This window comes from Portunus trituberculatus, chromosome 46 (assembly GCF_017591435.1).
Source record: "Portunus trituberculatus isolate SZX2019 chromosome 46, ASM1759143v1, whole genome shotgun sequence".
In the NCBI taxonomy this organism is placed as follows: domain Eukaryota; kingdom Metazoa; phylum Arthropoda; class Malacostraca; order Decapoda; family Portunidae; genus Portunus; species Portunus trituberculatus.
This window is the reverse complement of record NC_059300.1, coordinates 33,686,208-33,699,638: the sequence shown is the minus strand read 5'-3', so window position 1 is coordinate 33,699,638 and position 13,431 is coordinate 33,686,208. Positions and strand designations below refer to the sequence as shown.

Here is a 13,431-nt window from a genome sequence, read left to right as displayed (position 1 = left end):
AACTTCAAAGCAGCGAGAAATAAATATGCTAAGGTGAGGAAGGAAGAGGAAAGGAACTATGAAAAGGACATTGTCAAAAAATGTAAGGAGCAACCGAAATTGTTCTAGATTCATAAATGGAAAAATAAGGCAAAAAGATACAATAGTAAGGTTAAAAGGAGAGAATGGGATGGTGGAAGACCCAAAAAGTATGGCAGAACTGTTAAATAATAAATTTCAGGAGGTCTTTATTAAGGAATCCAAATTCGAAAGACCGCAGGTTAATAGAGAGACCGTTTATATGAAATAGATTAAAATAACCAAGCTTGAAATAAAAGAGATGATGAAGGACTTGGATGAAAAAAGGCAATGGGACCGGATGAAGTCTCAGGCAGAATACTGAAAGAATGTAGGGAAGAACTAGCAAGTCCTATATACATCATAAAATGCTCAATAGAAAATGGAACAGTTCCAGTAGAATGGAAAAGAGTTGAGGTGGTTCCCATATATAAAACCAGAAGGAAGGAAGAACCTCTAAATTACAGACCAATATCACTAACTAGTGTAATATGCAAGATGTGTGAGAGAGTAGTAAAGAAACAATGGATCAAGTTCTTTGAAGACAACAAATTACTATGAAATAGCCAAATTTGGTTTTAGAAAAGTTCGGTCGTGTATAACAAATTTACCGAGTTTCTACTCTAGAATAGTCGAAAGAGTACAAGAGAGAGAGGGATGGGTTGACTGTATTTATTTGGATTTTAAAAAGGTGTTTGATAAAGTGCCACATGCAAGATTATTGTGGAAGTTAGAGGAGAAGGGTGGCTTAAAATTTAGGAAACACATTGAGATAGATGGAAAATTATTTGAGGGCGAGAGAAATAAGAACGGTAGTTAAAGATATGAAGTCCAAGTGGAGAGCAGTGGAAAGCAGGGATGACATATGAGGAGAGACTAAAGGCTATGTATCTATCAACCCTGGAACAAAGAAGGAAGAGAGGAGATCTGATACATGTTTATAAATTGATCAACGGAATGGACCAAGTGGATAATGAGAAACTGATCCTGAGAGAAGAATATGACATTCGAAGCACAAGATTGCATAGTAAAAAGCTGAGAAAAGGAAGATGTCTGAGAGATGTTAAAAAATATAATTTCCCGCAAAGATGTATTGAGACATGGAACAGTTTAAATGAAGAAATAGTGTCTGCAACGAGTGTGCATACTTTTAAAGTAAGATTGGATAAGTGTAGATATGGAGACGGGGCCACACGAGCATAAAGCCCAGTCCCTGTAAAAATACAACTAGGTAAATACACACACACTCTCAAGTGAGTGGTCCTAGTTGTGATTTAAAAGATGGGATTAATGAAATGATTCAAGAAAGAAGCTAGTAATATAAGTGTATATGAGGAGTATGGTGTGGTCAAGTAAACTGTGCCAGATATTAGTAAATCAAAAGATAAGCTGGTAGAATATTTTGCCAAATTCTGTGAGGATGCATCATCAAGTAAAAGTGGTAAAGGTGCACCAAGGAAAAATGTACGGAGTGGAAAAGATGCTGCATTAGATACCGGTGTTATGCAGCAGGTAGAAAGCTGATACGGAAATTGATATGGACAATTTCAGTGGGATGGGTGGCTCTCGATTCCGCAATCGAAATGGACTTTTAATAGTACTGTGCAGGACGAAACTGGCAATGCAGACTCACCCAGCATCGCATAACATGGCTGCATGTTGTGGTATTATATTTATTGTACTTCATGTTTATGAAGTTGTTTTCGTGTGCTGTGGTATTACCGTATAGTGCGGCCTATAAGTTTTTTAGTAAAAAAACTGAATTGATTTATGGGTTATGTTACGGCTCGCCTGTAACATACTCCACTACCATCACCTCCACCGCTTGTTACCTCGTTCGCCACCTCTCCGCCTCCCATTCCACGTCACCGTCTCGTGAACCTTCCACGCCACCGTCTCATGAACCCTCCATGTCACCGTTTCATGAAGCCCCGCTGCTGTCCCGAAGTTGGATTCACGCGGCCCCATTCGACTCAACCGGAAGTGTTAAGCCAGCTCTTGGCTTTCTGAAAAGCAAGTTGAGGTCCAGGCCTCAACCAGTGAACACAACGCCTCTTGGGTCTACCGTGGGATCAACCATCACCCAGCACTTCACCACTGCGACACCGCATAAGTATCACTTCCCCTCGCCCCGTGTTTTCCACATTGCCTCTATATAGGATTAGGATTATTGTTAGGTATTAAGTTGGGTTCTTTATTGTTGTATTTATTACTGTATTATATGTATATGTGTATGTCATTTTCCTGTGTTTCATGTTATATATCTGTGTTTCATGTTTCATGTTATATCTATGTGTGTCAATATCATTATGGGTTATTAAAATAGCTTTTTAAAGTGCCCCCTTTGCATTTCCTCACCTGCAGTGTTTTTTTTCTTATTGTTATTGTTCACCGGCTCCCCGATGTCAATCTTACCAGTTTAACCGGTGAACGTAAATATTGGCGACCGTGACAGGACAATTATAACCCATGTTCAGTGTTCCATTTTTCCAGTGACTTTTTTTCTGTGATTGCTTGTGTTTCTGTGGTGTTGTGACTTTGATGTGTTTTTTTTCTGTGACTTACTCTGCGTGTGATTTAAATTTACCTTTGTGCGATCAAGTAGCTCCTTTTGGGTTAAACGTGCTTTGTGACTTTCATTGGTATCGCATAGCAGTGATAGAGCAGGAAACCAGGTAGAAAAGCGTGTTCACCGATAGCACTTATCGCTATTTTTTGCACATAGGCAGGTGTGTAATAAGTGTTATCCAAGTGTTGGGATCATCATATGTTCATGCGAACCCTCAATCCCCCACTTCATGGATCATTTTCTCGCTACTTAGAATCGGCCATTTTAACTAGTCTCTCAGACTAATCCGCCTCCTTATCAATAACAAGTCTCAGTACAATTCACTCCTCACTCTCAAGTCTCGTAACTAGAGTAATCCAGATCCCTCTTAATGCCGTAACTCTCTAGTTTACCCCTCTTTAGTAATTGTACTCATAAGTGTTTACTTAAGTATAATCTAGGTAATTTCCAAGGTTGCCTTTATTATCACTCTACCAAGTTCCTCACTTAAGTAATTCGCTTATCATTTTTTTTTTTTTTTTGTTGGGGTTTAACATCTATTTAATATGGCTTCCGCTCAGTTTAACGTTGAAGATTTTTGTGCTGACCCTTCTCTGGAACAACTTAAAGAGGCTAATACAGTACCCTCCCGAGTTTAGCGCTTCCTTTCTTCTTAAGATATAGCGCCAAACTCGCTTATTCATTCTGGCCCGGGACGAAGCTGATTTTTTTTCCTCCCCGCTTTACTCCCCTATTTCAAAATACCGATAAATTGGTGGGTGTATTCAGTTTCAGTGAATAATGCTCTTGTTAAGACGAAAAAAACTGGGATACACACTTTATTGAAAAGAACAAAAAGAGAAAAGAAATAATAAGAACTCTAACAGCACATAATCTCACTCTGGGGCATGGTCTGCTAGCGCAAAGCCTTCAAATTCGTTTCATTGGCGTTGAATATTTGACGGAGATCATAACCGCCGTCCTCAGTCATCTGTTTCAAGACACCAATGAAACTTTCCACCTCTTCTGTAGATCGTCTGCTGCTTCACCCAGACATCGTGCCCTCTTGAACGAGTGTCTTTTTTTGAACCTTGAGAACCAGCCATTACTAGCAGAGAAAGGTGGAGGATTGTCAATGTTTAACTTACGTGCCACTGCAGCATATATTTCTCTTGCCTTCTGTCTTACCTTACCAGAAGATATGCACACATTTCGGTCATTTTTGTCAACAATATATTTCTTCAAATAGTGTTCTGTTGTTACCATCAACTTGCTTGTAGGATGCGTGATGTGAGCAACTTGAATCACAGAGCTCCTCGGCGTCTTTCAGGAAACGTTTATTTCCTCACGTTTCGCTCTTATTCCTCTAACAGTAGACTCAACTAATGTTGAACAAGTTTCCAACGGCAACAGGTCCCATTCAGCATCAAGCTTATCCAACACTTCGCCTTTTTCCTTCATGTTTAACAGTCTTTTCTTCTTACCCTGCCTCTCTGGCCTGCTTCCTTTTGCGAAGTAGGTTTCTTGAGCCACATGCTGCAGTGCCTCCTTTATTTCCTGACATCACAATTAATTAGCTTGCATATAAGAACTATCAAGATGCTGGTGGAAGAGGGCTAAGGACGCGTGCACACGTGGTCAGCTCAGTCAGCCAACTGCAGGAGTCTTGGGGCAGCATACGTGACGCCGCCCGGAAGTAAACGTGACCGATACTTGTCAAAGCAGCGCGAAACTCGGGGCGATACATCGCCAAACTCAGGATGGTAAGAATTTAGGACTAAGCGCCAAACTCGAGGATCGTGAAACTCGGATAGTGCTAAACTCGGGAGGGTACTGTATAAAGAAGGTCCAATGGAACACCATCGCTAAACATTTTGGTGTTCCCATCACGTCTCAGATGACTAAAGAGGTCATTAAGAATGTAGTTGTTGAACATCTAGTGCAAGAAGGTCAGTTGCTAGGAAATGCCATAGAAGAGTTAACTCCCATGTCAGCCTCTATGAGGACTATAATACACAGTTCCCAGGAAGAACAGGATAAGAGTAGGATAAGTCAGTGGGAAATTGAGAAGCTTAAACTAGAATACCGGATGCATGAAAAACAAATGCAAATACAGGCAGAAAAAGAAGCAAAAGAAATGCAACTACAGGAAAAACAAATGCAACTACAGGCAGAAAAAGAAGATAAAGACAAAGAGAGAGAATTTCAGTTACAACTTAAAAGGCAGGAGAAAGAGTTAGAAATTCAGGAGTTAGCCCTACGAAATGACGCTAAGTTTAGAGGGGAAGAAATAGATATAAAGAAAAAGTTAGCAAGCTTTAATCCTGCTACAGCTGCTCCGCTAGTTCCCCCTTTTGATGAATCTGATGTTGACGGGTCATTTCGCTTTTGAGAGCATTGCTAATAGGAATAAATGGCCCAAGGATCAGTGGGTGTCTCTCCTTGTCCCTAAGCTAGTAGGAAAAGCTTATAGGGTATACAACAGCCTTAGTGATGAGGTAGAATATGAAGAGATCAAAGGTAACATTCTAGACGCCTACTCTATCACTTCTGATGGATACAGACAACAGTTTCGAAAGTATGTGAAACCAGAGTCTCACACCTATGTTGAATTTGCTAGTGAGAAACTAAGACAATTTAAGAAATGGTTAGCCGCCCTTAACATTACCACCTTTTCGGAGTTGCTTAATCTAATAGTCCTGAAAGAATGAAAGAACAAGTTACCTTTTAATATTCTGAGGCATGTGGAAGAACGGGGAGAGAGTGATCTTATGTCTGCCGCTAAAGTGGCTGATGCATTTGCTTTGTTGATGGGATCCCTGGGTAGTAGAGGTTGTGGTTCACTATCTAATGTTAGGTTCTCCTTTGGGGAAGGTTTTGGGGGCGCGGGTGGTAAGCCGACCAGATTCTCGCCAAATGCATATAATTCCCCCTGGTGTACATACTGTAAGAAACCAGGACACACGATCCAGAAATGTAGACACCCAAATTGCAAGGGTTCTCAACGTCAACTTTTTTTTGTGGCCCCTAAACCTAACACATTTGAGAACAAGAAACCAGTGGCCCTAGCTAACCCTGTCAACTCTCCTCTAGAACTTTATGACTTGTACATGTATCAAGATAAAGTGTCCCTGACTGATGGTAAAGACAAGGCAATAAATGTCAAGGTTCTGCGTGATACAGGTGCTGCCCAATCCATCTTAAGGGAAGATGTCATCCCTAACATCAAACAGGCTTTCACTGGGGAGAAGGTGATCCTTACAGGTCTCGAATCACAGCTCTCCTATCCCTTGGCTAATATTAGCTTACAGTGCCTGTTCATTTCAGGAGAGGTTGAGGTAGCCATTAAACCTGGTGAACTGCCAGTACCGGGGGTACATCTTGTACTGGGTAATGATCTTGCTGGTAACTTGGCTGTTCCAAACTTAATTGTTCTTGATTCTCCCTTAACAGAAAGTCCCACTAAGACCCTGGACGAAACATCCCCTCACTTCTTCCCAGTGTGTGCAGTCACCAGGTCTCAGTCCAAGTCCCCTGCCCTTTCATCACCTCCTCCACCAATGATTGCCTCTACTGACAACATGTACAATAACATCATTTCAAAGGAGAATTTGATTAATGCTCAGGAACAGGATCTCACTTTGGCTAAGATCAGACATGTTGCCAGTGAGACAAAGGATATGTCTAAATTGCCTTGTTTTTATTATCAGGAAGGAGTCCTGATGCGTGCCTACAGACCTCCTGAACTGAAACAACTAGACACCTGGTCAGAAACACATCAAGTTGTCATCCCTTGTCTGTAAGACCAGCCATTATAGAACTAGCTCATGATGGATTGTCAGGTCATCTAGGCATCCAAAAACCTACAAGAAGGCTCTTCAACATTTTTTTGGCCAGGAATGAAAAAGGATGTGTCACACTATGTAAAAACATGTCACATATGTCAAATTGTGGGTAAGCCTAACGAACGCCTTGTGCCAGCTCCTCTGACGCCTATTCCAGTTCAGACGGAGCCCTTCGAAAAGATCATTCTAGACTGCGTAGGGCCCTTACCCAAAACCAAACGAGGGAATCAGTATTTGTTAACCCTCATGGATCCCACTACCAGGTACCCTGAAGCATTCCTCTTAAGAACATCACATCAAAGACCATTGTAAAACATCTAATACATTTTTTCACCTCGGTAGGAATTCCAAAACAAATTCAGTCTGACAAGGGTAGCAATTTCACTAGCAATTTTTTCCAACAGATAGTGAATGAGCTAAACATCGACCATGTTACCTCCTCGGCTTACCACCCCAATCCCAAGGCTGTCTGGAGCGGTTTCACCAAACATTAAAATCCATGATGAAGAAGTATTGCTTGGAGCATCAAGGAGACTGGGATGAAAGTATTTCTTTCCTTCTCTTCGCTTTAAGAGAATCTCCTCAAGATTCTTTAGGTTACTCCCTTTGAATTACTCTATGGTAGACAGATCAGGGGGCCTCTCAAAATATTAAAGGATCAATGGTTTACTCAAAATACTCCTTCAAGCCCCAGTGTGTCTGACTACATCAGTAACCTTAAGAATAAAATCAGTGAAGTCAGATCTTTTGCTAAATCAAACTTCCTCAAATCTCAAACTAAAATGCAACAGAATTCTCTTCCCAAATCTGTCATGAGAAGTTTCAAACCAGGAGACAAGGTTTTACTTTTTCTCCCACTCCAGGCAATGCTCTTCACAGTAAGTTCATGGGACCTTATGTTGTGGCTCAAAAACTAAGTCCATTAAATTATGTGGTCCACACTCCTGACCGTCGTAAGGATTCCCAACTAGTTCATATTAATCTAATGAAACCTTACCACTCCAGAGAACCAGAGGACGACTTGTCTCGCACTGTACCTGTATGTCTGGTAGGAAGGAGTCTGGTCCTGTGCCCCCGAGGAAGAGTCCGACATCGAATTCCTCTTCTCGTCACCTAAAGGACGCCCTCAAACAGCCAAATCATGTCCAACCTTGATGAGGTGTTTCTTTCCTTAACACCTTCACAACAGTCTGATCTTAAAAAGTTATTGCTAGACTTTTTGAAATCACAGGTGACCTTCCAGGACTTTGTAATACTATCCAACATGACATAACATTAATATCTAATGACATCAAGCCTATAAGACAACCAGCCTATCGCATTTCACCCATTAAAAGAGACTTGATGAAAAAAGAGGTAGACTATCTGCTCTGTCATCACCTTGCAGAACCTAGTATATTTCCTGGGCTTCTCCTGCCTGTTAACATCTAAGCCAGATGGTAGTAGTCGATTTTGCACCGACTACAGGAAATTAAATAAAGTGACGGTGCCAGACTCCTACCCATTGCCCTTGATAGAGGACCTTATAGATAGTATAGGAGTAGCCAAATTTGTAACCACTATAGACTTACTTAAAGGTTACTACCAGATTCCCCTCTCGGACGAGGCCCGAATAATATCCGCCTTCATCACCCCCTTCGGACTATACCAATACACAGTGATGCCCTTTGGCTTGTCTAATGCTCCCGCCACCTTCCAGAGGGCTATAAATTACATCACCCAGGACTTGGAGGGAACATCTGCATATCTGGACAATCTGGTGGTGACTGCGGACAACTGGGCGACACATCTGACCCATCTTCGGAGGCTGATGGGTCGGTTGCAGGAAGCCGGGCTTACAATCAACCTGGCCAAATCCACCTTCGGGAAGTCTACGGTGGTCTACCTGGGACATGTGGTGGGGAACGGCAAGGTTCGCCCCAAGAGAGCTAACGTGGAGGCCATCCTTGGCTTCCCTGTCCCTACCACCAGGAAAGCTCTCATGAGGTTCTTGGGGATGGCTGGTTTCTACAGACACTTCTGTAAGAGCTTCTCCACCCTGGCCGCTCCCTTGACGGACCTTATCAGCACTTCCGTCCCCTTCCACTGGACCCCGACCTATGACCAAGCCTTCCAACACCTCAAGGCGTTTCTCTCCTTGGAACCAGTGGTCTGGACGCCGGATCACTCCCGCCCCTTCCATCTACAAGTGGACGCGAGTGGAGTTGGAGTGGGTGCTGTCCTACTACAAACGGACCCCACAACCGGCATCCTCCATCCCATCGCATATCACTCCGCCAAGCTGAAGAAACATCAACTCAACTACTCCACCATCGAGAAGGAGGCTCTGGCACTCGTCCTGGCGCTCCAACATTTTGAGTGCTACCTTCATCCTGGTCCTGAAACTATGAAGGTCTTCACCGATCACAATCCTCTGGCCTTCCTTCATGCCATGAAGAACCGAAACCAACGCATTCTTAGGTGGGCCTTGTTAACTCAACCCTTCAACTTGGAAGGGGTTGGACAACATCATCGCCGACGCCTTATCAAGATCTCCCGTCTCACCTCCTTCATGAGCCCATTACGGAGGTCTTAGGGGGGAGGAAATGTTACGCGCCCGTAACATACTCCACTACCATCACCTCCACCGCTTGTTACCTTGTTCGCCACCTCTCCGTCTCCCCTTCCACGTCACCATCTCGTGAACCTTCCATGCCACCGTCTCATGAACCCTCCACGTCACCGTTTCATGAAGCCCCGCTACTGTCCCGAAGTTGGATTCACGCGGCCCCATTCGACTCAACCGGAAGTGTTAAGCCAGCTCTTGGCTTTCTGAAAAGCAAGTTGAGGTCCAGGCCTCAACCAGTGAACACAACGCCTCTTGGGTCTACCGTGGGATCAACCATCACCCAGCACTTCACCACTGCGACACTGCATAAGTATCACTTCCCCTCGTCCTGTGGTTTCCACATTGCCTCTATACAGGATTAGGATTATTGTTAGGTATTAAGTTGGGTTCTTTATTGTTGTATTTATTACTGTGTTATATGTATATGTGTATGTCATTTTCCTGTGTTTCATGTTATATATCTGTGTTTCATGTTTCATGTTATATCTATGTGTGTCAATATCATTATGGGTTATTAAAATAGCTTTTTAAAGTGCCCCCTTTGCATTTCCTCACCAGTTGAACCTGCAGTGTTTTTTTTTATTGTTATTGTTCACCGGCTCCCCGATGCCAATCTTACCAGTTTAACTGGTGAACGTAACAGATAGATAAAAAAAAAAAAAACAGAAACCTTCAAATACATTTACACCAGTAACTTCAGGATACCAGAAAACTGCTACTGAACTTGACCTAAGAGTTGTGTTTACACATGCCTTATTAGGAAGATACAGTAAAATCCAGAAATTGCGACTCATGAGCACTGCACACAGTGGCACTCTGTGATAAGTAGGAAGAGCAACGGATGTATACATTACTGTAGTTTTTAACTACATGATATTTTATTGATATTTATTTATTTTTTATTTTTATTTACTTATTCTTTATTTATTTATTCATTTTGTTTATTTTATTTATTTATTTATTTATTTTATTATTATTATTATTATTTATTTATTTATTTATTTATTTATTCATTTATTTATTTATTCATTTATTTATTTATTTATTTATTTATTTTATTTTATTTTATTTTTTTTTTGAGATCATTAAAAGGCCTCGTGTAACATGTATCATCTTGCAGAAGAGGCTACTGTACAGTATACTGTGTGTGGTACATACCTAATACCATATATGATTTTTATACAATGATTGTACTTTGTATGTCTTACTTTATAGCTGTAAAAATTTATAAAGCATTTGTAATTTCATTCATATAGTGCAGATAATTTTCACAAGGGGAATTTAAATTATCATGTATGAAGGACTTCAGAAATATTACATTGAATGTTAACATTTATTCGTGGATTGATGAAGAAAAGTGATTCCATTAATTATATACTATTTGGAGATATGTCTTTCTAAATTTTGGATTACATTCATGTAATGTCAACAGATCTTGTTCATAGAGATATGAATAGTAATTTAGAAATTATGGTTTTAATGATTAGTAATAATGATCTTATTTATGCAGGTGAGATCTGGTGAGAGAATAGTACAACTGTCTCAGGATGTGGTTGGAGTTCCATTAACTCTTCCTTTGGAGACCACAGCCTCCCCTTTGCAGGGCTTGGTTTATGTGGCCACCAACAGTCAGGTATGTTTATCTTTCACATAATCTTTTTGCTTGCATAATTGATGAGTTGTCTATCAGTTCTCTTTTTTTTTTTTTTCCTGAAAGATATTGACCAAGAAACTTATGTATCTTTAGAAATATGCTTTAAAGATATGTATAACAAGTGTAGTAAAACAAAGTTTGAAGCTATCCAAATGACATGTAATTCCAAAAAAATATACTTTATGATTGGTTGCAATATTGTGGATGATAAATCTGCAAGCCACAGCAAAAGAATGTATATATGGAGGCTCTTAACACACAGTAGTTACACCACATTTGCACAGTACCTATAGTGGAATGTAAAGACAATATAGTAGCAAAATTGTCCCTATAAAAAGGAAATAGTGTGATGTAATGTACATTCCCTCTTGAGTTTCTCCTTATCTGAGTGTCACGATCATTGAGTTTGCTGTTTGGTCTCCTGTATTATTATTGCAAGTTTCACATTGCTTTAACAGCTATCATTTGTGTTTGCCTACCACCAGTGTCATGCATTCTACCCCAAGACTTCAATGAGTTCTTCCATATCTGTAGCACTTACAATGCCATACCCACTGATAGGTAATGTTTTGTTCATCAAATGAAATCTTCCCCCATTTCCATGCATCTCAACACATGCCCCCCTCCTCCCCTCCCCCATTACTCTCTCTATCTCTCTCTCAGTATTCAAACTTTTTGAGACTCAAACAGCCATTTGGAATTAATTAAGTTTGAGTATTGAGTCTCCAAATATATAAGACAGTAACACCTCCTCAGGAGGTGATTTTTATCAGAAACCTGCTATTAATATCATTACTATGGCAACAATGTTTTCCAATGTACAAATCATTGATCGACAATGGAGGTCAATCTTAGTTGATGAAGAGGTGAAGAAAGGCGGATGGGAAAGTAAGAGCATTGAGGAGTTTTGGAAAGAAATGAGAAAAGTAGCTTCATATGGACAACTATCAACCTTCATGCTGAGAGTAAACAGCATTATCCCAAAGTACAGCAGAAGTTGAAAGAACATTCTCGAAACTTAAAAACAACAAATCAAAACTTAAAAATAAGTTATCGACTAAGACATTGGAATCAATAATTAAAACATGTGAGAGATATCCATCAAATTTTGCCTTGACCCCTTCTCTGTGTAAGCTGTATTCAAGTGCAAGAACAAGGTACTTCTCAAAATACTCAGATAAAGATGAAAATGCTATGTTCGTTGAAGCACAAGAATCTTCATAATCATCATCAACCTGCTAAGCATGTAAGTAAACATTTTTCTTGCATGTGTAGTCTATTTCACTATATAATTACGATTTGTGAGCATAGGGGAATGTAGGGGAAAATCATCTTGGCTGTAAGGAAAATTAGTCATGGAAGCGTGGCAACACTGTTACTACAGCGTGTCAGTTCCTGCTCAACATGGAGGAGGAAGAGACCGTCTCCGTGAGCCATAAGATTTATTTGGCCTTCCTGAGTCCCTTGCCTATGAAATATTCACATCACCCTTGAAGATATTTCGTTTGTGAGTATGTGCAGTCCCCATAAGTAGCAGGACTGTAGGTAGATGGATACTTACCATTGGAGTTTTGAAAGTAAATTTTCGTCTGATATAGTGGTGAAACAGGTAAATACAGAAAAAGAAAGTAAAAGCTGGCAGCTTGTTTATGTTGAAATGATTAAAGTTGGTGGCGTTTTCAATCTGTTTAATTTGTTTTTATGTATTTTGCTGTTGGTGAAAGTTAATTTACAACCCACTACTTAGTGACTCAGGGTGACATTGAACCAGACTAAGTAATAGTTAAGGGAGGTTTACGTATTTGGAAGGTAAACTGATAGTATAAAATTTTGGGGTTAAATTATAGAGGTTGACTTGTGTGCTAGATCGACTTATAAATCGCAATATACTGTATCTGTTAGGTTAGTTTTAGTTTTAAGTTAACTTAGATTAAGTTGGTTTTACTTTAGTTCATCAGGGAAACCAAAATAGAGAAAATTTTGCAGTTCCTAAAAAAAACAAAAAACAAAGGAGTCAAACAACCTTTTTTGGTAAATGAAGGACCCATTTGTGTTATCCGGACATTTTTATTATCTTAACCAGTGCCTGTACCAGGAAAAATAAAAAATAAAAAAGTTCTAAAAAACGAGACAGCCAGACATTACCCTACGGAACGAGCTCAGAGCTCATTATTTCCAATATTCAGATAGGCCTGAGACCAGGCACACACCACACACCGGGACAACAAGGTCACAACTCCTCGATTTACATCCCGTACCTACTCACTGCTAGATGAAAAGGGGCTACATGTGAAAGGAGACACACCCAAATATCTCCATCTGGCCAGTGAAGCCAGCGCTCTAACCACTGAGCTACCGGGCGTGTGTGTGTGTGCGTGTGTTGTACCAATGCATCGGTATCGGAATCGGTGGTATCAGCCCATTTTTTGGGTATCGGTATTGGTATCGGCTTATTTTATGCCGATACTTCCGATACCTAAAAGGAATTTACTACTTAGTGATATATTCAATATAAGATATTGATGATACCAAATTAATGTAATACGGCATATTAAGTTTCCGTGGTGATTACCATATGTCATAGAATACTGTTTTCTGTGGTAATAAGCCACAACCTCTAAATTGGACGTGTATGAAACACATATAGGCTGAACTCTGGCATCCTGTCACACGGTCGGTCATGAGTCACCACGCATTCTCACTGTCTCTCAGTCAGACG

The 13,431-nt window shown here is 40.5% G+C and overlaps 1 protein-coding gene across 3 annotated transcripts in view; it reads left to right on the top strand.

Annotated features, from left to right (window-relative positions):
* The window catches only part of LOC123519858 (zinc finger protein 64-like), a 181,090-nt gene extending 168,173 nt beyond the window's left edge, over nt 1–12,917 (top strand). The window contains exons 7-9 of one of the 3 annotated variants that reach the window (XR_006679115.1): nt 10,569–10,691; nt 11,568–11,958; nt 12,097–12,915. Coding sequence is in view for 1 of the 3 variants with exons in the window: in XM_045281447.1 (XP_045137382.1) it covers nt 10,569–10,691; nt 11,568–11,582 (138 nt within the window). In the remaining 2 variants the exon portion in view is untranslated. Of the gene's footprint in view, nt 1–10,568; nt 10,693–11,567 lie in introns of those variants that run through there. The other 2 variants (XM_045281447.1, XR_006679116.1) reach the window with 2 other exon arrangements.
* Nucleotides 12,918–13,431: the final 514 nt, after the last annotated feature.